A 27,926-nucleotide genomic window follows, 5' to 3' on the forward strand; every position below is an offset into this window, starting at 1 on the left:
GGGTGGACAGTGAGAGCCTTTTTTCCTCGGATGGTGATGTCTAGCACGAGGGGACATAGCTTTAAATTGAGGGGAGATAGATACAGGACAGATGTCAGATGTAGTTTCTTTACTCAGAGAGTAGTAAGAGCGTGGAATGCCCTGCCTGCAACAGTAGTGGACTCGCCAACAATAAGGGCATTCAAATGGTCATTGGATAGACATATGGATGATAAGGGAATAGTATAGATGGGCTTTAGAGTGGTTTCACAGGTCGGCGCAACATCAAGGGCCGAAGGGCCTGTACTGCGCTGTAATGTTCTATGTTCTATGTTCTATGATGCAGCTTAATCTGGGATAGTCAACACGGATTTGTGAAGGGTAAGTCTTGCCTCACAAATTTGATTGAATTCTTTGAGGAGGTAACTAAGTGTGTAGATGAACGTAGAGCAGTTGATGTCGTATACATGGATTTTAGTAAGGCGTTTGATAAGGTTCCCCATGGTCGGCTCATGAAGAAAGTAAGGAGGTGTGGGATAGAGGGAAATTTGGCCAATTGGATAAGTAACTGGCCATCACATAGAAGACAGAGGGTGGTGGTTGTTGGAAAATTTTCAGACTGGAGACCAGTTACCAGCGGTGTACCACAGGGATCAGTGCTGGGTCCTCTGCTATTTGTGATTTTTATCAGTGACTTGGAGGAGGGGGCTGAAGGGTGGGTCAGTAAATTTGCTGATGACACCAAGATTGGTGGAGTAGTGGATGAGGTGGAGGGCTGTTGTAGGCTGCAAAGAGACATTGATAGGATGCAGAGATGGGCCGAAAAATGGCAGATGGAGTTTAACCCTGATAAGTGCGGGGTGATTCATTTTGGTTGAAAAAATTTGAATGCGGATTACAGGGTCAACGGCAGGGTTCTGAGGAATATGGAGGATCAGAGAGATTTTGGTGTTCATGTCCACAGATCTCTGAAGGTTGCCACTCAAGTGGATAGAGCCGCGAAGAAGGCTTATAGTGTGTTAGCGTTTATTAACAGGGGGCTTGAGTTTAAGAGCCGCGGGGTTATGCTGCAACTGTACATGACCCTGGTGATGTATAGTTTGGAGTATTGTGGGCAGGTCTGGTCACCTCATTATAGGAAGGATGTGGAAGCATTGGAAAGGGTGCAAAGGAGATTTACCAGGATGCTGCCTGGTTTGCAGGATATGTCTTATGAGGAAAGGTTGAGGGAGCTAGGGCTTTTCACTTTGGAACGGAGGAGGATGAGAGGCGACTTAATAGAGGTTTATAAGATGATGAGGGGGATAGATAGAGTCGACGTTCAGAGATTCAGGGTGGGAGATAAATGAAGGATATCGGAGGTAGGAACTTTCAAGCAGTTATTGGATAGGCACATGGAGCACACCAGAATGATAGGGAGTGGGATAGCTTGATCTTGGTTTCGGACAATGCTTGGCACAACATCGAGGGCCGAAGGGCCTGTTCTGTGCTGTACTGTTCTATGTTCTATATAATCTCCGACCACACTGCACAATACATTGGACATGAGGTCAGAGAAGGGACAGGCCCAACGCCCCCCATGGTGGCTGGATGCAGCTCTCCTTGCCGATAAGGAATTCTGCATAAAGATATGTCAAGCCATCGACGTTTATGCAACCTGCAACCAGAATGGGGAGGTCTCACCCTCCATACTCTGGGAGGCACTGAAAGTGGTGATCAGGGGCAAAATCATAACTTATTGGGTCCCTAGGAACAGGAAAGAAAGGGCAGCCAAGCAGCGGCTGATCGACTCCATACTGGAGGTGGATCGGCGGTACTCCACAGCCCCAACCGTGGAACTGCTGATGGAAAGGAAAGAGCTGCAGATGGAATTTGATCTGCTCTCCACAAGGAAGGTAGTCCACCAGCTCCGCCAGGCACAGGGGCCTTCTACAAACAGGGAGACAAGGCCAGCCGCATGTCAACAGACTGGATGTACTGGTGGTGGGGGAGGACAGGAAACGAGGGCTAGAGGCACCGCCAGGACTGGGTGAAAGTAGTGGAATGCATTAATTCCATGCAGTTAAGGAAAACGCTGAGACCGAATGGATTCCCGATAGACTTTTGCAAAAAATGTTCAGCAGCGCAGGTCCCGCACTTGTGGGAGGTGTTCAATGACTCACTGTCAAAAGGGGCCCTGCCGCCCACACTGGGCCAGGCCTCAATCTCACTGATCCCCAAAAAGGACAAAGACCCGACAGAGTGCGGAGCATATGGACCCATTTCCCTCTTGAACATTGATATAAAAGTCCTAGCGTCTCCAGACGCCTGGAGAGCTGCCTGCCAGGAGTGATCGCCGAAGATCAGACTAGGTTTTTAAAGGGCAGACAACTCTCAGTGAACAGCAGAAGCCTGCTGAATGTAATAATGACCCCATCCGGGGAGAGGACACCGGAATCCCCCTGGACACGGAGTAAATTGAAGGTATCTCATGGAGGTATTTGAATGGTTTGGGTTTGGAGCAGGGTTTACTGTGTAGGTGAAACTCCTGTACAGCGCTCCTATAGCAAACGTACAGACGAAGTCCATCAGCTCCAAATACTTCCGGCTGCACAGGGGAATGAGGCTCCTCTTGCCCCGCTCCTATTCACATTGGCAATCAAACCACTGGCCATCACCCTTAGGTCAGCAGAGTACTGGTCGGGCATTCAGAGAGGGGGCAGAGAGCACAGTCTCACTATATGTGGATGACCTGCTCCTCTATGTGTTGAAACCCCTCACCAGCATGGGAAAATGGGCAGCACAAGTGGATAGCACTGTGGCTTCACAACGCCAGGGTCCTAGGTTCGATTCCCCACTGGGTCACTGTCTGTGAGGAGTTTGCACGTTCTCCCCGTGTCTGCGGGTGTTTCCTCCGGTTTCCTCCCACAGTCCAATGACGTGCAGGTTAGGTGGATTGGCTATACTAAATTGCCCTTAGTGTCCATTAAGGTTAGGAGGGGTTATTGGGTTAATCTTCGCCGAATCTTCATCCTCAAATCCTTCTTCACCAGGGTCAACAGGTTAATTCGTCTGGTTTGGGGGTGGGAGAGGCAGAGGGCCTAAGATACGCAAGACCATCTTACAGTGAGGGCGACACAAGGGCGATTTGGCTGAACCTCCTATTCTACCACTGGGCGGCAAACGTGGAGAGATTGAGAGGGTTACTAAGGGAACCGAAGGCAGGTCCAAATGGAGGAGGCCTGCTGCATGGGCACATCTCTCCGAGCATCCGTCCCACCCCTCCCTGGTGGTGGTAACCACACTAAGAACATGGAACCAGTTCAAGTGCCATTTCAAACTTGGCAAGATGCGCACAGATGTCCCCATAGGTTCACACCAGTGAGGATAGATGCCACATTTGGGACGTGGAGGGAGGTCAGAGGGACATTGGGAGTGAAAGACATGTACGTGGACGATACACTGGCGACCCTAGGGGAAATCAGAGAGGCTTCAGTTCCCGAAAGGGAATGAGCTCAGGTACCTGCAGCTGCGTAACTTCCTCCACAAGGAGACAAATACTATTCCCCCAGAGACACCGACAACACATTTCTGTACACAATAGTAGGGCTGGACTGGTTAGGGGACGACAAATGTGATGACATCTCTGGACGACTCATAGAAAAGGTCAGAATCCCATTGGATGAGCCCAGACAAAAATGGGAGGAGGAGCTGGTCATGGAGATAGCGGGAGGCCTCTGGATCAGAGCACTGTATAGGTTGAACTTCACCTCTTCCTGCGCCAGGCTAAGCCTGATGTAGCTCAAGGTGATGCACAGAGCGCAGCTTACTAAGGCGCGCATGAGAGGGTTCTCCTGAAGGTGCAGGATAGGTTCTGGTCTTGCCCTACAGAGTGAGTTCTGGACGGCCTTTTTTGAGGCTGCATCCAGGATGGTGGGGGTCGAGATGGAGCTGTGCCCATCTGTAGCAGTCTTTGGGGTGCCAGAGCATCCAGAGCTCTGGACTGGAAAGGGGGAAGTGCCCTCGCCTTCACCTCACTGATTGTCAGGCAGAGACCTGCTAGGCTGGAAGTCGGCAGCGTGACCCAGAGCTGCGGAGTGGTTCTCAGACCTGACCACGTTCCTGCAACTAGAAAAATAAAATTCTCAATAAGCGGGTCAGAGGCGAGTCCACAAGAAGTGGAAGAAGTTCCAAAAGTCCGCCTCCTCGTCCTCCAGCATGTAATTCCACTACTATGCCAGATTGTGGAGGGCACAGCACACCACTGCAAAACAGGAGACCATTGGAGGGAGGAGGGGTGGTGGTGGGGGTGGCTGTACTCAAGGCACCACCAGAGTGGTCAAGGCATCGGAACTACATCTTGAGCTCCCCGATGCACCACTCAGGCAACATGGGCCACATGGTATCAGGTCTCTGCCTCAGTCTTAGGCCCCCACACGAGCTTCATCAGCCGCCCTCAGCAGGTATCCCTTGCCCCCACGGGCCAACCTATCTTGCGGTGGTCCTCAAAGACACCTTGATCTCAGAGTGACCCAGGCTGTAGATGTCATACACGCTCCCCGAGTATCGGCACACACGTGCATGATTTGGAGGCAGTGGTTGCCATTAGGCTCACTTAAATACCTGGACCCTTATTCACCCGATGTCTGGAATGGCCGCACCTGCAAAACCTCGCCAAGGCAGCTCTTAGCACCGGTTTCCACAAATGTGGACCAGGTCTATGGAACATCGGGTATGTGTGTGTGTGTGGGGGGGGGGGGGGGGGGGGGGGGGCGTCTTGCAGCATTGGAGACCCGTGGGTGGTCAGGGACAGGGCAGGGCCGTACCCTGGCACTGCCAGACTGCATAGTTGCCAGGTTGTCACTGCCAGGGGCCTTGTCCATTGGGACGGGGCATTCTAGAGGGCTAGAGAAGGCTCAGAGGTGAAGGGGGCGACCCAGAAAGTGGAGGACTGTAGAGATTGGGGCTGCTGTTCAAATTGGCGTCCTTATTGGCGAGGAGCCATTCCTGCTGGCGGGATCAACTGCCAGCAGGAAAACTCGATCTTGGCAGGGAGAAACTCTCCGAAGCCCAAAAAAATGTCAAAGTGTCGGTGAATCTCAGCGCTGCAGCTGTTAAGAAACACCCTGCCAAATGGACCGAAAAGGAAAGTTCTTTGACCGCTTAATCGCAACCACTGTGAATGCTGGAAATCGGAAATAAAAAATAATGGAAATATTTTGATAGTTTGGAAAGGTGGGGGGGGGGGGGGGGGGGGGGCAGTGGTTGGAGACGTTCTGATGGAGGGTCACAGACCCAAAATTTTAACTTTCTCTGAAATTCAGGCCTGAAATTTCCTGCATCTTCAGTTTCATTTCTTCCACATCATTGATTGTGCTATAAATTTGCCCAAATTACATCTCCCAAACCAGGGGCGGTAAATACAGTTCCCAAATCTCTACAACTAGTACGCTGATCTTCCAAACAAATTGAATACAAGTGCAGCCCTGAGCAATGACATTTCCACCCCTTCTTGTGAGCAAGCAATGTTTAATGTTGACTCAAGCATATGGCCAAGATAAAGCAATCACAATGCAGAGAATTATGGACATAAGGTTTATCTTCGATGGTACAGCACAAAGTTCTAAATATATTAAATAGATTCAGTCATTGCTCCACTATTTTTGAAATGTATTTATTTATTGAACTGATTTTAATACTTAGCAATTTTGCAAATGTTACATTGCATGTACACTTCATTATTAAAAACACAAATCAAAAAATATTGATTACACAAAATAGCAAATCATTAAAATGCATGATTGAGCCCCATGGCAGCTTTACCAAAGCAAGAGAAAGGTCGTAAATGATAACTGTGCACTCAAGTTTGCTTTACATGCCTGTGCAAAACTGAATATACAAAATAATTATAAGAACATTTTTATGGGACTCTTTTGCACTAGTTTTTATTATCAGCAATGCAACAGTTACAGCACTGCATACAAAACATAATTACCAATTTAAAGATGCCACCATGGCTTATCACTGGAGTTTCCCAGTCATCAGCATCAAATATGTAGTTAGGTACAATTGATACAATAACCTTCATTTTAACTGATATAAAACTGTAATTACAATTAACAATTGCTGCATTAACATTGCTCCCCTAAATCCGCCAATGTTCCTCTACTCAACCCATGTCATTTATTGCTACTTGCTTTTCCTATCCAGGCTAAATTCAATACTGGATTCAGACAGCCTGGGTTTGGCAGATCAGAAAAGGGAGAGCATAAGAGAAAACCAGTCCAGTTAAAGAAGAACTCTCGGCAGGATTCTTTGTCTTACAAGCCCTGAAATCTTTTATGCAACTTTGCAGTATCAACTAGCTCATCAAGATTGTTTAAACATCAATAGGTTTCAAAGATGTTGAACAATGCAAAAATTTAACGCATTGTCATTTATGGGACCTTGTTTACTAAGACAAACATACAGCCATGTATCTACTCAAAATTTATTTCATTGGCTGTAAAGCTCCAAGACATTTTGAGGTTGTGCAAAACACCATACAATTAGAGTTGGTTTCATATCCAGGAACTTTATATTTAAAATACATTGATTGGTCATTTCCTGAAAACTTTGACTGCAACAAATGGTGCATCTACAGTGAAACACTGTTTTCCAGGGTAAGAACTGGAAGAAATGGTGTGGGGCAAACTGGCTAACCTTATTCCAATTTGCTAGGACATGTATCAATCTGGTAAAAGTGCTCTTTACAGAACAAAACCTTCCAAAACTTAATATAGCTTGGTCTCTATTTAAAACAGCTTCAAGCACATCTTTCTTGAAGTCATGCTAGTTTTGCGATATTCAGTTATGTCAAGAAATCTAGGCATAGATGGGCCTGATATCTCCTATCAGTGGTATCACTCATGATTCTCAGGCAAGCAGGACTTTATGCAGCTTGCTTTCTGCAGTTTAGAATGGATTTTTCCCCCAATTTTTTTGTTGTTGTCACTTTCTTTGAATCCATTTTCCACACCCAGAGAGCTGTTGGTTCCTGGCATGAATACAGTAGGAATCTCACTCTATGCAATGCGCTCAGAATGGCAAAGTCTTTCCACTGGCCATCCCAGAAAGCATTTTCCTGTTATTCTAGAGGAGGGCCGAGGCAGGAATAAAGGCGTGCCATTAACAATAGCAGGAGACAGCAGCTAACAGGGTCATCCCTCTCCACCCCAAAAAGAATGTAAAAAATGGACTTGGATTTGCAAATGAGATTGTGAAATGGGTGGATCACTTTACACATCTGGGATCACTGATCCACAAATCATTGAAGCAAAGCAGAAATACAATGTGGAATTGTGCCAAAATGCCAAACAACGATGGGCTAGAGCAGAATAGAATCCCTACAGTGCAGAAGGAGGCTATTCAGCCCATCGAGTTTGCACCAACCCTCCGAAAGAGCACCTCAACCCTTGGCCCACTCCCCCGCCCTATCCCCATAACCCGCCCTAACCTTTAGACACTAAGGGGCAATTTAGCATGGCTAATCCACCTAACCTGCACATCTTTGGACTGTGGGAGGAAATCAGAGCACCTGGAGGAAACCACAGAGACACAGGGAGAACATGCCAACTCCATACAATCACCCAAGGTCGGAATTGAACCTGGGTCCCTGGCACTGAGACAGCAGTGCTAAACAGTATGCCACCGTGCCTGCACAATAGCTGCATCACTTAAATTCTCCAGTATACGCTGGATATTTGGATCGTCTCGCCAGCAGCATTGCAAAGGTTAATGCAGCAAACCAGTGGCGTCATTACTGCATTTACCAGTATGACGATGCCCTTATTTATCAGGTCAGAAAACTCCTCTAAGTGTCAGAAATGCCAAAAGATATTCATCGTTGTTTGTAGCTGAGTCAAGCAGTCACATGACCCCTCCAGGGTATTCATTCTTTGTCCTCTGAAGACATGAAGTGATCTCCTAAATGACCATGAAGCACCAGACTCTTGGAACCTTGCAGCTGGTCTTAGATCATAAAGATCTTTTCTTGGACCACGAGAAATGGGGTTATGCAGTCCACCAACCAATGCTACAAAGAATTAAGATTACAGGGCACAGAGATCATATCAGAGCCCACCAGAGGAGCAGTGCATGCACATACAACATATAGAGAATAATAATTGAGGACTGTGTGAAACTGTGCCCACACCTGGTCCTACTTCTTCATGTGTCCATGGAACAGCAAGTTTGCTGCATTGCGTGCAAGTTAGTTTTATAGAAATTATGGAACAAGTTCACATTGGGGAGATTGGTGACAAAATCTTGACATGGCTTGTCAGGAAATTCTGATCCATTTGTTTTAAAATAAAACGCTGTGATACTTCATCTACAATCCCCCATCATTTTGAATTCTGCTACGGCTAGGGGTAACAATTTTGTCTGTTCTATTTTATTTATGTCACTCATCCTGACAATGCCCATTAATAAAAAAAACACACATCAAAGTCAGATATGAGTGACAAGCTCCAAAAGAAAAGTTATAGAGTAGAGGCAGCATGTAAACTCAACAGCAAAAGTTATTAACGAATACAGCAAGACAGGTTGTATGAGAAAATACAAACTATGGTCAATACAATGCAATGCCTGGATATTTACTGCCACAGGTCTTCTGTACGTCCAAACTTGAAGACCAGACCCCTACATGAAAGAGAAATTTCATCAGTAAAGAAAGTTAAAAGGTTTGTACTTCAGTTGCTTAGAACTGTTTAGCATTTTAGTTTATCTTTACAAAAAATGTTTCAGAATACATTACCATTAATATATGCTTACCCAAAGAAGATAAATGCATTTTGGAAAAAGACAGCTATTCCAGGGTAAACATCTGGCTTTTCTAGAAAGGAGGAAAAAAGTCAAATCAAATTAACCATTAGCCCCTCACAGTAGATTTATTTGATATCGGATGATGGCAATGTTTCATTTTACTAAAAAAAAACTTGTATTTATACAACATTTTTTTACATTGTCAGGATGCCCCAAAGCACTTGACAATGGAACAAGTTACTTCAGAATTGTACGGAAGAATGAATGCTCTCCCCTGAAGCGGGTTTGGTGGCAGGGTGGCAGGTGGGGACCGCGGTGCCTTCTCGTCTCTGTTTTGTTTAAGTCTAGGGTGGAAAGGCTCGTAGAAAGCCTTCACACCTAATTGCGAATTACTTGCTCACTTAAGGGTCCCATCCCACTGCTGCTGGTATGGCAAATCTCTGTCGGATGAATACAAGAAGCCAGAAAAGCTCAAGTCTGCAAAAGCTTACAATTTCAGTTTCGGATGAAGAATAAATGTCAGTCATGATATGGAGCCAAGATGACACTTGGATAAATACACAAGAAAATAAATCTCTACTGTATTGATAAATAATGATGTTTTTTGGGTCTGCAAGAACTCAGTTTCCTCATCGTACCAAGACTAAGTTTAAATAAAAATACTCTTTCCCCCTTTTCAAAGTTACCATGAAGACAGTTAAGGGAAACCATTAAAATGCATTGCACTCAGAACTATCAAACAGAGATCAACGTGATTTAATGGCGAACATGGCAGCATGGTGGCACAGTGGTTTGCACTGCTGCCTCAGCGCCAGGGACCCGGGTTCAATACTGGCCTTGGGTGACTGTGTGGAATTTGCATGTTCTCCCCTTGGGCTTCCTCCAGGTGCTCCAGTTGCATCCCACAGTCCAAAGATGTGTGAGTTAGGTGGATTGGCCATGATAAAGTGCCCCTCAGTGTGGTTACGGGGATAGGGTGGGGGTTTGGACCCAAGTGGGGTGCTGTTTCAGAGAATTGGTGCAGATTCGATGGGACAAATGGCCTCCTTCTGCACTGTATGATTCTATGATGGTGAAGATTTTCTTTCTTGTCCTTGTATATTGTGTTGAAAATGTAAACCCTCTCCCATAATGTGTTTTCCAAAGTCCTGTATAGTACTCTTACTATAGTTACCCCAAAGTGCAATTTTAAAAAACATGCAAATATTGAATACTTAGGAAATAAACAAACAATGATGAAGTCCAATCTTAAATCTTTAACATTGACAGAAAGTGACCCAACAACACAAAAATTAGCAATAAGTCACAGCCAATTACTTGGGTTTCTGCATCAGTCAGGCATGGGAGTAAAGGGAGTTGCAAAAGGGCAGATCAGAGGAGTAACTTGTATTCACTTACGTGGCACAACATAACCACCAAAAAGGATCCACATGGATGCAATGAGAGATCCAAATGCCAACATAAAACCAATGAACAGCCAGATTCGAGCACCTGAAAAATAATTACTAATTAGGGCGTGCTGATAGTAAATCATCAGACTTTGATTAAAATATACAGTAGCAACTTCAAATTCACAGAATCACAGAAAAATACAGTGCAGAAAAGGCCCTTCGGCCCATCGGCTCTGCACCGATGCTGGTGACTAGTGGTGTGCCTCGGGGTCTGTGCTGGGACCACAACTTTTCACAATATACATTAATTTTCACAGTAACTTCATTGCAATGTTAATGTCAGCCTACATGTGACAATATTTTTAAAAAAGATTCATGATCTGGAAGAAGGAACTGAAGGCACTGTTGCTGAGTTTCCAGATGATACAAAGATCTGTAGAGGGACAGGTAGTATTGAGGAAGCAAGGGGGCTGCAGAAGGATTTAGACAGGCAAGGAGAGTGGGCAATGAAGTGGCAAATGAAATACAATGTGGAAAAGTGTGATGTTATGAATTTTGGAAGGAAGAATTTAGGCATAGCCTATTTTCTAAATGGGGAAATGCTTAGGAAATCAGAAGCACAAAGGGACTTGGGTGTCCTTGTTCACGATTCTCTTAAGGTTAATATGCAGGTTCAGTTGGCAGTTAGGAAGGCAAATGCAATATTAGTATTCATATCAAGAAGGCTAGAATACAAGACCAGAGGTGCACTTTTGAGGCTGTATAAGGTTCTGGTCAGACCCCATTCGGAGTATTGTGAGCAGTTTTGGGCCCCGATCTAAGGAAGGATGTGCTGGCCCTGGATAGGGTCCAGAGGAGGTTCACAAGAATTATCCCTAAAATGAACAGCTTGTCGTATGAGGAACGGTTGAGGACTCTGGGTCTGTACTCGTTGGAGCACAGAAAGATGAGGGGGGAATCTTATTGAAACTTACAGGATACTGTGAGGCCTGGATAGAGTGGACGTGAAGAGAATTTGTAGGAAAAACTAGAACCAGAGGACACAATCTCAGACTAAAGGGACGATCGTTTAAAACAGAGATGAGGAGGAACTTCTTCAGCCAGAGGGTGGTGAATCTATGGAACTCATTGCCACACAAGGCTATGGAGGCCAAATCACTGAGTGTCTTTAAGACAGAGATAGATAGGTTCTCAATTAATAAGGGGATCAGGGGTTATGGGGAGAAGGCAGGAGAATGGGGATGAAAAAATATCAGCCATGATTGAATGGCGGAGCAGACTCGATGGGGCGAGTCGCCTAATTCGGCTTCTATGTCTTATGAATCCCTGTCTTTATGAGGTGGGTTGCGAGGGGCTCAAGGACCCCTCCATTGGTAAGCTGTGGCATTGGGGGGGGGGGGGGGGGGGGGGAGAGATTTCAGATGCCATGGTGGGGGGTTCAGAGATCAGGGCCTGCACCGTCGAGCGGAGCTCGTTTATGCAGGAAATAGGACTAAGTGCGGCCTAGGCGGGGCATTCCTTGCCCAGAAATGAAGCACAGTCTAATTTAATAGCAGGAGTCTTCTTGCCGCTTCTAGCGCCAGGAAACACCTGGCTAAATGTGCCCAATATAGGACTCTTATTTCCATTAAATCGTGTCAATGGTTTTGTCAATTGTGTCAATACAAATAAGGATCCAAAGTGCATGTGTGTTCTATCCAGGGAAGTAGTAACAAATGAGGGGAAGAGGTGGTGGGTGAAAAATTGTTTGAAGTTGAGACCCAGAGTTAGTTATTAGCTGACAAATTAAAAAAAAGACAACACTGCTGTACCTGTGATACCTCGTTAAAAACACGCCAAAAACCCATGAGGCCGTCAGCCTTCTGGAGTAGCATCTCCCAGGAGTGCCTGGTACAGAGTAAAACAAGCATTTTGTTGCCTACATGTGCGAGGTTGGATGTACCATTTTCATAAAGATGAAGACGGCACAAAGGAACTGGCTGAAGTCTGCACCTGATATGTGCATTGCCCTCTCCTCCTTTGAACCTGATCCAAGTGAGATCTTGAGGAACAAGCAGGCTCCTCTTTCGCATTAAAGGTAAGCAAACGTGGTGTGGATCGTGATGGGTGGCCGGCTTGGGTCCCGAAGGTCGGATGGTTGGTAAACGTTTTCCTGGGAAAAACTTTTTGAAAAACACTGCTCTAATGGGCAGCAGATTCCAAAGAAAGATAGACATGGAAGCGCACACCTTCATTGGTTACAATCATGGTTGGGAGGTGATGCAGATGGGGGGAAATGATCAAACAATTTACCAACTTTTTGGGCGGCGCCGAGGACCCGGGTTCAATCTTGGCCCCGGGTCACTCTCCCTATGGAGTTTGCACGCCCGCCCCGTGTCTGCATGGGTTTCACCCCGACAACACAAAGACGTGCCGGGCAGGTGAATTGGCCATGCTAAATTGCCACTTAATTGGAAAAATTAAAAAATAAAATAAATAAATGTTAAAAAATTAAAACAATTGACCAACTTTTTAAACTTTATTTACTTTTTCATTTGTCTACCTAGAAATGGATTCTGTTAAAGCAGATATCAAACCAAGAGAATTCAGACAGACAACTTGGTTACAAGGAATCATAACCCATAAATTGGAATAGAAACAAAATGTCAAACAGCCAAGAACAAAAATAAACACAAAACCACCTCAGTGATCACTTAATTTCCTTCATATTACTGATTAGAATGAAAATAAATACCTGTCTGGCCCATACAACCTTCACTATAACCATCTCCACGGACCTGTCCATTTGAAACAGCGTTTATCCTAAAAAAAAGACATTTTCAAGTAAAGCTTCATTGCAGTATCAGTCTGCGGAGAGACAGTGGCTTAGTGGCAATGTCATTAATGCTCTGGTGTCATGGATTCAAAACCCACCACAGGAACTAGTGGAATTTAAATTCCATTGATAAAAATCTGGAATATAAAGCTAGTCACCATAATGGTGACCATAAAACTACCATCGATTGTCATTGAAACCCACCTAGTTCTCTAATGCCCTTCAGGGAAGGAAATCTCCTGTTCTTACCCAGTCTGACCTATATGTGACTCAAGACCCACAGCACTGAAAAATGGCCTGGCAAGCCATTCAGTTCAAGGGCAACTAGGGATGTGCAGCAAGCATTAGCCTCGTCAGTGACATCCACATCCCAAGAAAGAATACATTTTTAAAAAATGAATGACATTGAGAATTTATATAATTATATAGAGCTTTGGTGAGACGTCACCTGGAAAACTGTTTTCAGTTTTGGTGTCCTTACTTAAGGAGTGATATACTGGCCACAGAGGAAGTACATTAAAGGTCACCAAACTAATCCCTGGGATGGTGGGATTATCCTATGAGGAACAATGGAGGAGCCTGTATTTTCTGGAGTTTAGAAGAATGAGAGGTGATCTTACTGAAGCATACAAAGTTATTACAGGGCTCGACAGGTTAGATGCAAGAGGGATATTTCCCCTGGTTGGGGCGGGTCTAGAACCAGAGGACAGTCTCAGAATAAGAAGTAGCCATTTAGGACCTAGGTAGGAAGGAATGCCTTCAGTCAGAGGGTGGTGAATCTATAGAATTCTCTACCTCTGCGGGCTGGAGAGGTTCAATCGTCGAGTATGTTCAAAGTAGAGGTTGATAGATTTATAGATACAATGACTGCCAAGGGACATGGGGACAGTGTGGAAAGATGGCATTGAGGTAGAATATCAGCCATGATCTATTAAATGGCAGAGCAGGCTCGAGGGGACGAAAGGCCTACTCCTGCTCCTGACTGGAATGTCAGTCCTGGTGATGCAGACAATCTGAGCATGAAAATGTCAGATCAGGATCAAATAGACCACTGAGGTTTCAAACAGTCTGGTCAGCCCAGGAAAGTAGCCAAAGGTAGAATCGGCTTGTGTGGTAGGAGTTGCAGATAATGGTTTCGGTGTTTTCAATGTTTAATTGAATGGAGCTTTAGCCCATCCAGAATTGAATGATGGACAGCCAATATGACAACAAAATGATAGTGGGGAGGTTGAGAGAGGTGACAATGAGGTAGTGTTGTTATTATATGTCAGGAATCTAATGTCAAATTTATGGATTGAGTTCAACGAGAGGCAACATACAGATGAGAAATAGGCCAGGCCTAGGAAAGATACCTTCAGATCTCCAGAGGCAAAAAATGTGGAAAGAAAAGCCATTGCAAGGTATTCTCTGATTATGACTGACTAAAAATGGTACAGGTGAAGATCATTAGGATGAACAACAGAGAAGAGGCACGGAAGGAGGATAAATAGCAACTGGCTGAATAGTGGAGAAGAATGATGTGGGGGGGGGGGGGGGGGAGAAAGAGTGCACCATGTCAAAGTCAGTGGATGTTAAATGTAACTTTGATTAGGACCATTGCAGTTCTGTGGCAAAGGCAGAAGAGGGATTACAGGAAAGATAAGGGTGGATCTGGGTGAGGCCACACTATGTTCAAGACTGTGAAAGCTCACCTCTACTTACATGAGAAATGCAAGTGTTGCGATAACTCCACAGGCATGGTAGGAGTGGTTGAATTTGTCCATTTCAGGATACTTCACAGCAGCGTCAATGATAACCCACCAGCCTGTGAAAAACTAGAGAAATAAAATGCTTCAAAATTCCATAAGTGGATGGTTAAGTAAAACTGAATATCAAAATATCTTGGGATAATAAAGCAGAATAAGGCACAAAGAGAGTAAACCAACACAGAGAAGCTCTCAGATTAAATTCCTCCTTTATTCCAAGTTAGTTGCTTGAAGCCAAGGCAGCAATACCAATGTTACAATTTGCCTCAGTTGCAGAGGCTGGATTTATACAATGACCTCTATATGAAATATATATGTTCAATATTGGACAAGGATCGTATTAGGCTTCACTATGACCATCCCATTGTCGAACAGTCGGTGTTAAGGCTCACATATGAATATTAGCTTGAGTGACGTACTAGAGGTCACCCAGAATCTATGCAATTGTACACTGCAAGCTATTAATGTCTTCAGGAAGAAAGAGGGAAGTCATTTAAGGGTGGAGGCAAAGAAAGATTTTTAAAAATAAAATGTGGAGCGAGTAGGCTTCAAGCATTAGTCAACATACTGGACACTGAACTAACCCAGTAAACACCTTAGGTGCAATTCTCCCCCCCCCCCCCCCCCCCCCCCCCCCCCCCCGCCCCACGCCGGGTGGGAGAATCGCCAGGGCACCGGGCGAGTCCCGCCACGCCGCCCCGGCATTCGCACGCGATTCTCCCACCCCCCCCCCCAAAACGGCGCGCCAAGATTTACGGCAGGCCGCTCGGAGAATCGCCGCTCGCCATTTGTAACGGGCGAGCGGCGATTCTCCGGCACAGATGGGCCAAGCGGCCTGCCGAATACGACGGGTTCACTCCGGCGCCAACCACACCTGGTCGCTGCCGGCGTGAACAGCGCGCGAACGCTGCAGGGGCTGCCTGTGGGCGGGGGGGGGAGAAATCGAGCACTGGGGGGGGGGGGGGGGGGGGGGGGGGCGCTCAAAAGGAGTCTGGCCCAGCTTCCGGTGTGCACCATGGAGTGAGTGGTCACACACAAGGCAGCTCCTGCCTAAGGTTACAGAAAAGAGCTCTTTTTTAATCACTACGGGATGGAATTTTGATGAAAAGGCGTAGGTGAATGTTGGAGGAGTACTTTCCCCCAGGAATGGTATGTTTGTAACAGTGAAAGATTTGGCTGAAGCTGCAGCAAAGATAAAAGCCTCTTCCAGCATGCAGGCGGGGGAAGGGCGGGCTTAGAGGCCTCAAGCTGACTTGAGGGCTTTTATGAAAGCTGAATTCTAGCAGCAGATGGAACTGTGAAAATATCTCACCAAGGCCATTGAAGAAGCGGGCACGGGACTTCCGGATGCGGCGATGTGGACCTAAGCCGCACGTTCGGTAGCTCCCGCTACTTTTGGACTTTCGGGCTCTTTTAAGGGCCCGCAACGGCGCTGATTCGGCTTTTCCCCGGGTGGGAACGCAGCCACTGTGCTCAGCGGCCGGTGGATGGGCTGGACTAGAAGTGGAGCGGTCAAAAAGCCGACTTTGCAGCAGAAGAAGGTGCGAGGCAGAAAAAACAAGATGGCGGCGGGCGGGGAACCGGAGGCGTGGCAGCAGTGGGCGTGGGAGCAGCAGGAGCTGCTTCAGCGCTCCTTCAGGGAGCTAAAAGCTGAAATCCTGGAGCCATTTAAGGCCTTGCTGGACAAGCTCATGGCGACTCAGACCGCGGTGATTTAAAAGCTGCAGCAAAAGGCTTCGGAGAACGAGGACGAGCTCCTGGGCCTGGCGCTGAAGGTGGAGTCGCATGAGGCGCTTCACAAGAAATGGTTGGCAAGGATGGAGGAGATGGAGAACCGCTCCCGCCCGAAGAACCTGCGGTTTTTGGGCCTCCCGGAGGGGCTGGAAAGTTTGGATTTGGGGGCCTATGTGGTCCTGATGCTGAACTCGTTGATGGGCGCGGGGTCGTTCCGGGGACCCCTGGAGCTGGAGGGTGCCCATCAAGTGCTGCTGCGGAAGCCCAGGCCGAACGAGCCGCCCAGGGCGGTGCTGGTCCGCTTTCACCGCTTGGTCGACCGTGAGTGCGTGTTGAGATGGGCGAAGAAGGAAAGGAGCAACAGGTGGGAGAATGAGAACATTAGGATTTATCAGGACTGGAGCGCGGAAGTGGTGAAGTGAAGGGCTGGCTTCAAACGAGCGAAAGGAGTGCTTCATGGGAAGGGGGTGAAGTTTGGCCTGTTACAACCGGCTCGCCTCTGGGTCACTTACAAGGACCGCCAGCTCTACTCTGACTCTCCGAAGGAGGCCTGGGCTTTTGCCCAGGCAGAGAAATTGGACTCGAACTGAGGACTGGGGGGCTGGGGAAAGATGTACATTGTTTGGAGGCTCTGTCCTCCTTGGTATCCTTTTGCTTATATTGGCTGTGTTTGATGTTGCCTTTTCGTTGCTCTGAGTTTTCGTCTTTTGGGGCTGTTATTTATTTACCGTGGCGCTTTTTGGGGTTTTTTTCCACTGGTGGGGGTTGGGGAGCAGTTTGGGGTCCCGCTGGGTCATGTGCCCGTCTTTTTCCCGCGTGTTGGGTTGGGGGGCGGGGTTCGGGATGGAAGCGCAGGCTTTCTTCCCGCGCCGGAGGAGTTGGGGGCGGGGCCGGCACTGGGAAGGGGGATTGGTGGTTGTGTTGCATTGGGGGGGGGGGGGTCGTTGGTATGGCGGGAGTAGCAGGGGTCAGCAGGAGTCGGCTGACTTACGGAAGTACAATGTTAGGGGTAACGCAGCTGAGGGGGGCCCTAGCTTGGGGGTGGGGGGGGCTCGGGGGGGAGGAAGAAGGGGGGGGTACCGGGTTACTGCTGTAGGGGCTGTAAGGAAACAGCTGGTGAAGGGGGTGTTGGGAGGGGGGTCTGCCACCGTGGGGAATGGGCTTGGGGGGTTCCCTGGGCACGTGGTGGGTTGAGGGAGAGCTATGGCTGATCGGCGCGGATGGAGGGGGAGGACCCTCCAGATTCGGCTGGTCACATGGAACGTGAGGGGGCTCAATGGTCCGGTGAAGCGGTCCCGGGTCTTGGCACATTTGATGGGGCTGGGAGCGGATGTGGCTATGCTCCAGGAGACGCACCTCAAGGTTACGGATCAGGTGAGACTAAGAAAAGGCTGGGTGGGATAGGTGTTTCACTCGGGGCTCGATGCGAAGAACCGAGGGGTGGCAATCTTGGTCGATAAGAGCTTGTCGTTCGTTGCGTCCAATGTGGTGGCGGACAGTGCAGGTAGATATGTAATGGTGAGAGGTAGACTTCAGGGGGAGCGGGTGGTCCTGGTCAATGTGTACGCCCCCAACTGGGACGATGCGGGCTTCATGCGGCGAATGCTGGACCTGATCCCGGACCTGGAGACGGGGGTTTGATCCTGGGTGGAGACTTTAATACGGTGCTGGATCCGGCTCTGGATCGCTCGAAGTCTAGGACGGGCAAGAGACTGGCGGCGGCCTCAGTGCTGAGGGGGTTCATGGATCAGATGGGAGGGGTGGACCCTTGGAGGTTCTTGAAGCCGGGGAGTAGGGAGTTCTCCTTTTTCTCCCATGTTCACAAGGCTTACTCCCGGATTTACTTTTTTGTTCTCAGTAGGGCGCTAATCCCGAGAGTGGTGGGGGCGGAGTATTCGGCGATAGCCATATTTGACCATGCTCCACATTTGGTGGCTCTGGAGCTGGGGGAGGGGAAGGACCAGCGCCCGCTATGGAGGTTAGATGTGGGGTTTTGGCAGAGGAAGAAGTGTGTGGGCGGGTGGGTCCGTAGGGGCATAGAGGGGTATCTGGAAGCCATACACAACGGGGAGGTGCAAGTTGGGGTGGTTTGGGAAGCGCTGAAGGCAGTAGTCAGAGGGGAGCTGATATCCATTCGGGCGCACAGGGAGAGGGTGGAGAGGGCCGAGAGGGAGAGGCTGGTGGAGGAAATGGTAAGGGTGGATAGGAGATATGCGGATGCCCTGAAGGAGGGGCATTTGAGGAAGCGGCGCAATCTCCAAGCGGAGTTTGATATACTGACCACCCGGAAGGCGGAGGCGCAGTGGAGGAGGGCGCAGGGGGCGGTGTATGAGTATGGGGAGAAGGCAAGTCGGGTGCTGGCCTACCAGCTCCGGAAACGGGAGGCAGCGATAGAGATAGGGGGGTCACGGATGCAGGACAGAACTTGGTGCGGGGTGGCAAGGACATCAATGGGATGTTCAGATCCTTTTATGAGGGGCTGTACCGAGCGGTGCCCCCTAGGGAGGCAGGAGGGATGGACCGCTTTCTGGAGAGGCTGGAGTTCCCAAGAGTAGGGGATGAGCGGGTAGAGGGTCTGGGGGCCCAAATCGAGCTGGAGAAACTGATGGAGGCGCTGGGAAGTATGCAGACAGGGAAAGCGCTGGGACCTGATGGGTTCCCGGTGGAATTTACAAGAAGTTTTCGGATCTGTTGGGCCCGCTGCTTGTAAGGACCCTGAATGAGGCAAGGGAGGGGGGGGGGCTCTGCCCCCGACGATGTCCAGGGCAATTATTTCTTTGATCCTGAAGCGGGACAAAGACCCCCTTCAGTGTGGGTCTTACAGGCCGATTTCGCTCCTTAATGTGGATGTAAAGTTGTTGGCAAAGGTACTGTCCAGAAGGGTGGAAGATGTAGTCCCGACGGTTATCCATGAGGACCAAACAGGATTTGTAAAGGGGAGGCAACTGAATGCCAACGAACGGCGGCTCCTTAATGTTATGATGATGGCGCCGGCGGCTGCGGAGGCAGAAATAGTAGCATCAATGGATGCGGAGAAAGCTTTTGATAGGGTGGAGTGGAGTTACCTGTGGGAAGTGTTGAGGAGGTTTGGGTTTGGTGAGGGGTTCAGCAGCTGGGTGAGGTTGCTGTACAGCTCCCCGGTGGCGAGTGTGGTGACGAACGGGAGGAGGTCGGAGGACATTCGGTTTTCCAGGGGGACGAGGCAGGGGTGCCCCTTGTCTCCCCTGCTCTTCACGTTAGCGATTGAGCACCTAGCCATGGCACTGAGAGATTCGAAGAGTTGGAGGGGGATTGTGCGGGGGGGGGGGGACAGGAACGGGGGACACCGGCTGTCGTTGTACGCAGATGATCTACTGTTGTACATCGCGGATCCGGCTGAGGGGATGCCAGAGGTGTTGAAGATACTTGAGTACTTTTCGGGTTACAAGCCCAATGTGGGGAAAAGTGAGCTGTTTGTCCTGCACCTGGGGGATCAGGAGAGGGAGATAGGTGAGCTCCCGTTGAAGAGGGCTAAGAGGAGCTTTAGATATCTTGGGGTCCAGATAGCTAGGACCTGGGGGACCATGCACAGGCTTAACTTTTCGAGGCTGGTGGAGCAGATGGAGGAAGAATTCAGGAGGTGGGACGCGCTGCCGCTCTCGTTGGCGGGCAGGGTCCAGTCGATTAAGATGACGGTGCTCCCGAGGTTTTTGTTTCTTTTCCAGTGCCTCCCCATATTGATCCCAAAGGCTTTTTTCAAAAGCCTAAATAAGTCTATTCTCGGGTTCGTGTGGGCGCGGAAGGCCCCGAGAGTAAGGAGGGTATTCTTGGAGCGAAGAAAGGAGGTAGGAGGTTTGGCGTTACCCAACCTGTGTGGGTATTACTGGGCGGCGAATGTGGGGATGATTCGCAGGTGGGTGACGGAGGGGCAGGGTGGAAGAGATTGGAGGTGGCGTCCTGTGTGGTACGAGTCTGGAGGCTTTGGTGACGGCTCCACTTCCACTCCCCCCGACAAAGTACTCCACGAGTCCGGTAGTGGTGGCATCCCTCAAAATCTGGGGGCAGTGGAGGCGGCATGGGGGGAAGTGAAGGCCTCAGTCTGGGCCCCGATACGGGGCAATCACCGTTTTGCACCGGGGAGAATGATGGTGGATTTGGGAGTTGGCACAGGGCAGGCATCAGGCAGATTGGGGACGTCTTCCTTGATGGGAAGTTCGCGACTCTGGAGGAGCTGGAGGGGAGTGGAACCTCCCCCCTGGGCACGCTTTCAGGTATATGCAGATCAGGGCATTTGTTAAACGGCAGGTGGCAGAGTTTCCGCGGCTGCCGCCAAGGGGGGTGCAGGATAGGGTGCTCTCGGGGATGTGGGTCAGTAAGGGGAAGATCTCGGCAATTTATCAGTTGATGCAGGAGGAGAAGGAGGCCTCAGTAGAGGAGCTCAAGCGAAGTGGGAGGAAGAGCTAGGGGAAGAGATTGAGGATGAAACGTGGTCGGACGCCCTGGAGAGGGTGAACTCGTCCTCTTCTTGCACACGGCTCAGCTTAATTCAGCTGAAGGTGCTGCATAGGGCACACATGACAGGGGCCAGGATGACCCGGTTCTTTGGAGGGGAAGACAGGTGCGGGAGGTGTTCGGGAGGCCCAGCGAACCACACCCATATGTTTTGGGCATGTCCGGCCTTGGAGGGGTTTTGGAAGGGGGTGGCGGGGACTTTGTCTGAAGTGGTCGGGTCTAGGGTCAGGCCGGGCTGGGGGCTCGCGATTTTTGGGGTAGCTTCGGAGCCGGGAGTGCAGGAGGCGAGAGAGGCCGGCATTCTGGCCTTTGCGTCTCTAGTAGCCCGGCGCAGGATTCTGTTACAGCGGAGGGACACGCGGCCCCCGAGTTCGGGGGCCTGGTTCAACGACATGGCTGGGTTTATCAAGTTGGAGAAGGTTAAGTTTGCCCTGAGGGGATCGGTACAGGGGTTCTTTCGGCGGTGGCAGCCCTTTCTTGATTTCCTGGCGAAGGTGTAGAGGGTGGTCAGTCTCAGCAGCAAACTGGGAGGAGGGGGAAGGTACGGGGGGGTGGGTTCGGGGCTGGTTAAGGGGGTTTGTTTTTGCGACGGTGGGCTTGTTATTTTCTTCTTTTTTGCATTGTTGTTTGTTATTATTTATTATTCTGTTTTTGGGGGTGGGGGGAGTTATTTTCTTGTTTTGGTGTAGAACCACACCTTGTCTACTTTAACTGTGGGGAGAAAATTTGTTGTTGAAAAACATGAATAAAAATTATTTTTAAAAAAGGAGTCTGGCCCGCGATCGGTGCCCACCAATCGGCGGGCCGGCGTCTCTGAAGGACGCACTCCTTTCCTCCGCCGCCCCGCAAGATCACTCCTCCATTTCTTGCGGGGAGGACAGCAACCGCGCATGCGCCGGCCAACCTGCGGATGACGTCATTTACGCGGCGCCGCAATGACACGGCACCGCTCCTAGCCCCCTGGGGGTGGGAGAATAGGGGGCGAGAAGCGGCCTCCGACGCCGGAGTGGAACACTCCGGTTTTCACTCCGTCGCCGGCACTTAGTCTCCCGTTGGGAGAATCCCGCCCCTTGTGTTTTACTTCTAGCTCTACTCAGTTGTATCAACACAATCAGGTACATTAACTTCAGTGATAAAGGTGCTATTGAATTGTGGAATATAAACAGAATAATTTAAACAGAACAAGATGCTCGAGAGCTTGGTTACATCAAGTAATTAGTGCTTCTTCATTACATACAAATCTTGTACCTACTCTATTCCAAATGATCACTTCTATAACTTTGTAGGGATACATACCAACACGCCAGCAGCCATTGATGCAATGGCATTCCGTTTCTCACTCCAGTCAATGCATTCACATTCTGGACATCTGATGTTATCTAAAAATCCCGACATCCTATAAGCCAAAAAAAAAGACAAAGTCATAAACATCAATTTTTTCTTTTTAAAAGAAAACATACAGAGATGCAGACTTGAAGAAATTGCAGAATTAGAATGGTACAGCACAGAAGGTGCACATTCAGCCCCTCGAGCCTGTATTCATTCCTTTGAAGAGTAATCCAGTTAGAACCACTTCCTTGCTTTTCCCCATGTCACTGCAATCTTTTCACCTTTCAGCATATATCCAATTTCTTTCAGAAGGTTATTATTACATTTTTATTATCTTATTAGGCACTGCATCCCAAAATCTAACCACTTGCGCAAAAGCATTTTTACTCATGTCGCCTCTGGTTCTTTTGACAATTTTCTAAAATTGATGCCCTCTGATTACCAACCCTTCAACCATTGGACACACTTTATCTTCTCCATCTAAATCCTTAATAACTTATTTTTAAAAATACAGCTTTCAGCCTTCACTACTCAAAGAAGAACAGCCCAGCTTCTTTAGTTTAATCACTGAACTGTAATCACTGATTCCTGCGGCATTCTAGTACATATCTTTCGTAAGGTGTCCAAAGTTTCTGATCCTTTCTACACTATACTCCAGTTTGATTTGATTTATTGTCACATGTACCGTGAACAGTATTTTTCTGCGGCCGAGGGAACATAGACAGCACATACATAGTAGGCAAAGGAATAATCAACAGAGAACATTGACAAATGGTACATCGACAAACAGTGATTGGTTACAGTGCAGAACAAGGGGCCAAACAAAGCAAATACATGAGCAAGAGCAGTATAGGGCGTCGTGAATAGTGTTCTTACAGGGAACAGATCAGTTGGGGTAATCTAGTGTTTAAATAGATTTAGCACAACTTCCTGGCTTTTGTACCCTGTGCCTCTATTTATAAAGCCCAGGACCATATATATTTCATTAAGTTAATAAAGTAATTTGTAGTAAATAAAGTGATAACCCTTTGACAAAGGATTATCTGGACTCAAAACGTTAGCTTTTTTCTCTCCCTACAGATGCTGCCAGACCTGCTGAGATTTTCCAGCATTTTCTTTTTGGAAAGTAATTTGTAAAATTGATTGAGCCTCAATATATTAGATCTGAGGGAGAAGACAGAGGCTGAGATTTTCCACTCCCCTACAGCACAAAGTTTTAAATCAACAGGATGGCTGTCAATGTATTACCATGCTTTGGTAATTAAATTGTTAAACTAATTGCATTGTTAAAGACAGGCAATGTTCATTGGCTCAAACTCCCAAAAGAATATAAATCAACACAGCTAGGACAGTTAGCTGTATGAAGAATAAATTTGCTGAAGATAAAAGACAAGCTGCTGTATTATTCCTCCACCATAAACAATTACTGATCGGAATAAAGACCATATTAAATTGTGCTGAACTATTCAAAAGTAAACCTAACGACAAACAATAGGGAATATTTGGAATGATACAAAACCAGTATTGTCAATCCTTAATGATAAAAACTTGTGTAGTTAATCAACCAGGTCAAGAAATTAGGTAAGAGAGCACATCAAGCTCAATGAAAAAGGTGAACAAAAATGCAAGGAAAAGCAGAAGTCCAGCAGACTGGGAGAGTTATAAAAAGCAACATTAGGATATGAAAGATGTAGGAGACATAAAAAAAGAGAGTATGAAAAAAATTGTGAAGCTAAAAGCAACTTTTAAAAAACTATTCACAAAGAATGGTAAACGGGAATGTTGACAAAATTATAATGGAGAAGGAGAACATGCCAGACCATTTATTGATGAATACTTTATGTCCATTTTCACAGCAGAGGAAAAGGACAAATTACCAGTGACACAAAAAAATCCTAAAAACAATACAAGGGGTGCCACAGTGGCTAGACCAGTACCAGGGACCCGCGTTCAATTCCAGCCTTGGGTTACTGTTTGTCTGTGTGGAGTTTGCACATACTCCCAGTGTCTGGGAGATCCTCCAGGTGCTCTTGTTTCCTCCAGGTGCTCTTGTTTCCTCCCACAGTCCAAATATGTGCAGGTTAGGCAGATGGGCTATCCTATAAATTGTCCCTAGTGTCCAATGATGTTCAGATTAGGTGGGGTTATGGGGAGAGGGTGGGGGAACAGGCCCAGGGAAGGTGCTCTCTCAGAGGGTCAGTGTCGACTTGATGGGGTGAATGGCCTCCTTCGGCACTGTAGGGATTTTATGAGGAAGTTAATTAAAGGTTAAAAAAAGGTAGCTGGGAAAATAATTGGACTCAAGATAGACCATCACCCAGTACCCCAATTGTTTAGAGTAGATCATACCTGACTAATTGAACTGAATTTTTTTTTTAAAAAGAGGTTATGAGAATGCATATTGGAGTTTGTATATGGACTTCCAGAAGAAATTTGTTACGGCTCCATAAAATAAATTAGCAAGAATAAGTTCACATGGAATTGGAGATAATTTTGTGAGATAGGTTGTAAGATAGAAAACAAGAGTTAGGATGACAGGTCCACTTTCTGATTCGTGGGATGCTGCCAGATAGCGTTCTGTACTAGGGCCTTGGCTCTTCATACATTAATGACTTGAATAAAGGAAAGGAGTTGTGTATCCAAGCTTGGAGGTGACAATAAAGGGGCACAGTGAGAAGGGTGGATGTGAGGAGGAAGTTTCAAAGGGATGTACATTATGTAAGATGGAAGTGAATGTGCAGAATTGAGTTCAAAACAAACAATCATGTCTTCTGAATGATGACATATTTGAAGCAGTGGAGAAGTAAAGGGATTTAGGTGATCATGTATGTGAAATCATAAAGCCAATGCAGAAATCCAAAAAGTAAGAAGCTAGGACCAATAGAATGTTCAACTTGATTTCAAATTGAAAAAAGTTAAGTTTGAGTTATATAATCTTGACCAGATCAAACTTGGGCACTGAACCTCTTTAAAATGATTAAATACTTGATAGTGGAAAAAGGGTAGATCTTGAAAAACTGTTGGGGACATCCAGACTAAGAGAGCATAATCTTAAAATTAAAGCTAGACCATTTAGGAATAAAATCTGGAACTATCTTCCCACAAAGATTGTAGTGGATATCTGGAATTTGTTCTCCCCAAAACTTTGTGAATGCTGGGTCAATTGAAATAGGACTGATCTTTCAGTCATGTGTATTAACAAATAATGCCACTGCAGTATAAACAACCACAAAATGGAAAATATTACAGATGTAAATACTAAGATATTGTCTCACTGATGCATCATATTTTTAAAAAAAGAACTTGCACATCAAGTATCATAATGGCTAGCTGAATGACTATTGGGAAAGGAGCTATTCAGGGCCAAATTCTCTCCACAGCCCCAACTTAAATTCAGCCTACAGCATCTCCTTTCAATACCACAGCAGGCCATACAACTTGAAAAAAAGACAGAGAGGATAAAAGGAGATGGGGGAAGAGGGAAATAAAGGATAGGAAAAGTAGACAGGATAGAAGAAACAACAACAAACTTGCATTTAAATAGCATAATTAATATTGAAAAATATCTCAAGTATAGAACATAGAACAGTACAGCACAGAACAGGCCCTTCGGCCCTCGATGTTGTGCCAAGCATTGTCCGAAACCAAGATCAAGCTATCCCACTCCCTATCATTCTGGTGTGCTCCATGTGCCTATCCGATAACTGCTTGAAAGTTCCTAAAGTGTTCGAATCCACTATCACAGCAGGCAGTCCATTCCACACCCTATCCACTCTCTGAGCAAAGAACCTACCTCGGATATCCCTCCTTTATCTCCCACCCTGAATCTTATAGTTATGCCCCTTTGTAACTTCAGAAGCACTCAAAAATAGCCAAGGGGTAGGCGAAACCAAGAGGGATGGCCAAAACTCGGTAAGCACTGGGTTCGAAGGAGGACCTCAAAGGAGAGAGAAATGGAAGTAGCAAGATTTGGCAAATTCCACAGTCAAGAGCCCAAATAATAAAAGTACAGCCACCAATGGGTTGATAATGTACAAATGAAAGGAATCAGAGAATGGCTCCAGTGCTTGCAAGAGAGACTGTAGGACTGAAGTAGGTTACACAAATAGAAAAGCTCAAGGAAATGAAGGGGTTAAACACACATCAAACTTTTAAACTAGTGGTATTGGAAGACTGGAAGTCAATGTAGTCAAACAAAGACAGGAGTAGGGTGCTAGCAGTTTCTTCAATGAGCTAATTTGTATAGGAAGTATAGAATAAGGTGCTGGAGCGAATTGGAATAGTGAACATAGAACATATAGTGCCGAAGGAGGCTATTCAGCCCATCGAGTCTGCACCAACCCACTTAAGCCCTTACTTCCACCCTATCCCCGTAACCCAATAACCCCTCCTAACCTTTTTGGATACTAAGGGCAATTTAGCATGGCCAATCCACCTGGCCTGCACGTCTTTGGACTGTGGAAGGAAACTGGAGTACCCAGAGGAAACCCACGCAACATGGAGAGAACGTACAGACTCCGCACAGACAGTGACCCAGCGGGGAATTGAACCTGGGACCCTGCTGCTGTGAAGCCACAGTGCTATCCACTTGTGCTACCGTGCTGCCCAATTTGAAGAAATCTGGGACATGACAAAAACCACAGATGACGTTTTCTGTGACAGATGGGCTAAGGGAGGGATAGCTTGGTCATAACACAGAGAATGAGATCATAAACTCAGCTAAGGATTGGGCAGGATGTTAGGATTGTAGCAGTTGTGTTTCAGGAAGAGACAGAGGCCGAGGGGAAATCAGTGATAGGATATAGGGTTTAGTGGAAGGGATTTATGCTTTATGGTCAATTCAACAGGAGATCAACTGGTTGAGATTATAAAAATGAGTAGTTTAAATGCAGTAATGATTGCACAATAGTTTGGTGTCACTGAAGGAGTCAGAACAATTCTGGCATTCCAGCATATTTTTAAAGGTACGTACTGCACTTAAAATAAATCAATGCCAACTTCCTCCACTTTAAGCCAACACTCCTAATGTAGTGAAATAACTGCAACTTTAAATTAATGTAAACCATAAGTGTAGTCAATAAGAAAGGTTTACTATTTGCTTTAACGACTACCAGTACCCACTTGCCCATTCTTTGAAGAGGAGATAAATTAATGGCAACCACATCACTGGAGCATGTAAAAGTGGTCACCAAATTTTACTGAGACGCGCCTGAAAAGTGAAAGGCTAGGCCCTGCAGTATTCTCGGGATTTATAGTCCTGCAGGACTTCCCCCTCCTTCCCTCAGGCTGAAAATCCAGCCTCCAGAAAACTACATCTCCCACTCCGGAAGGGATGGATGTGCGCTTGCTCGCTGCACAGCTGCGTCGGCCCTTTAATTCGATAGCAACGGCTCAGTACATCACCCGTGCACAACAAGAACGGCTCGCACACCGTTTACTGAGAGAAACAGGGCGAAATGAACATTTCTACACTTAAGGGAGGCAACCGATCGAAGAAACGAATCCATACTTGCTCGGTCACCGATAAACACGACAGCAAAACAAAGCCCAATCCTCCCTCGGCAGCGAGCTGGGAATGCGCGTGCGCGCGCGCGCGCGGATCATCATGTGATCGTCCAGTGACGTCAGGGCGTGTGACGCACAACCGTGGGTCTATAA

At 47.2% G+C, this 27,926-nt stretch overlaps 1 protein-coding gene across 1 annotated transcript; it reads right to left on the bottom strand.

The window, feature by feature from the left end:
- Nucleotides 1–8,376: 8,376 nt before the first annotated feature.
- tmem50a (transmembrane protein 50A) lies at nucleotides 8,377–27,905 on the bottom strand. The gene is made up of 7 exons (XM_038799503.1): nucleotides 27,778–27,905; nucleotides 22,236–22,335; nucleotides 14,671–14,783; nucleotides 12,889–12,956; nucleotides 10,162–10,254; nucleotides 8,773–8,833; nucleotides 8,377–8,640 (listed from the first exon to the last, which is right to left on the bottom strand). Exons 2-7 carry the CDS (start codon nucleotides 22,332–22,334, stop codon nucleotides 8,595–8,597), a joined length of 480 nt encoding a protein of 159 aa, XP_038655431.1. The 5' UTR covers nucleotide 22,335; nucleotides 27,778–27,905; the 3' UTR covers nucleotides 8,377–8,594.
- Between the last annotated feature and the right edge of the window lie 21 nt (nucleotides 27,906–27,926).

The sequence above is a fragment of the Scyliorhinus canicula genome, chromosome 1 (genome assembly GCF_902713615.1).
Source record: "Scyliorhinus canicula chromosome 1, sScyCan1.1, whole genome shotgun sequence".
Lineage (NCBI taxonomy): Eukaryota > Metazoa > Chordata > Chondrichthyes > Carcharhiniformes > Scyliorhinidae > Scyliorhinus > Scyliorhinus canicula.

Coding starts and splice junctions, on each gene's coding strand:
- tmem50a (XM_038799503.1), bottom strand. CDS start 22,334: ATGTCGGGATTTTTAGATAACATCAGATGTCCAGAATGTGAATGCATT. Junction 14,784..22,235: donor CAATGGCTGCTGGCGTGTTG/GTATGTATCCCT, acceptor TTATTTCTCTAG/TTTTTCACAGGCTGGTGGGT. Junction 12,957..14,670: donor GCAACACTTGCATTTCTCAT/GTAAGTAGAGGT, acceptor TCTTTTTTTTAG/GATAAACGCTGTTTCAAATG.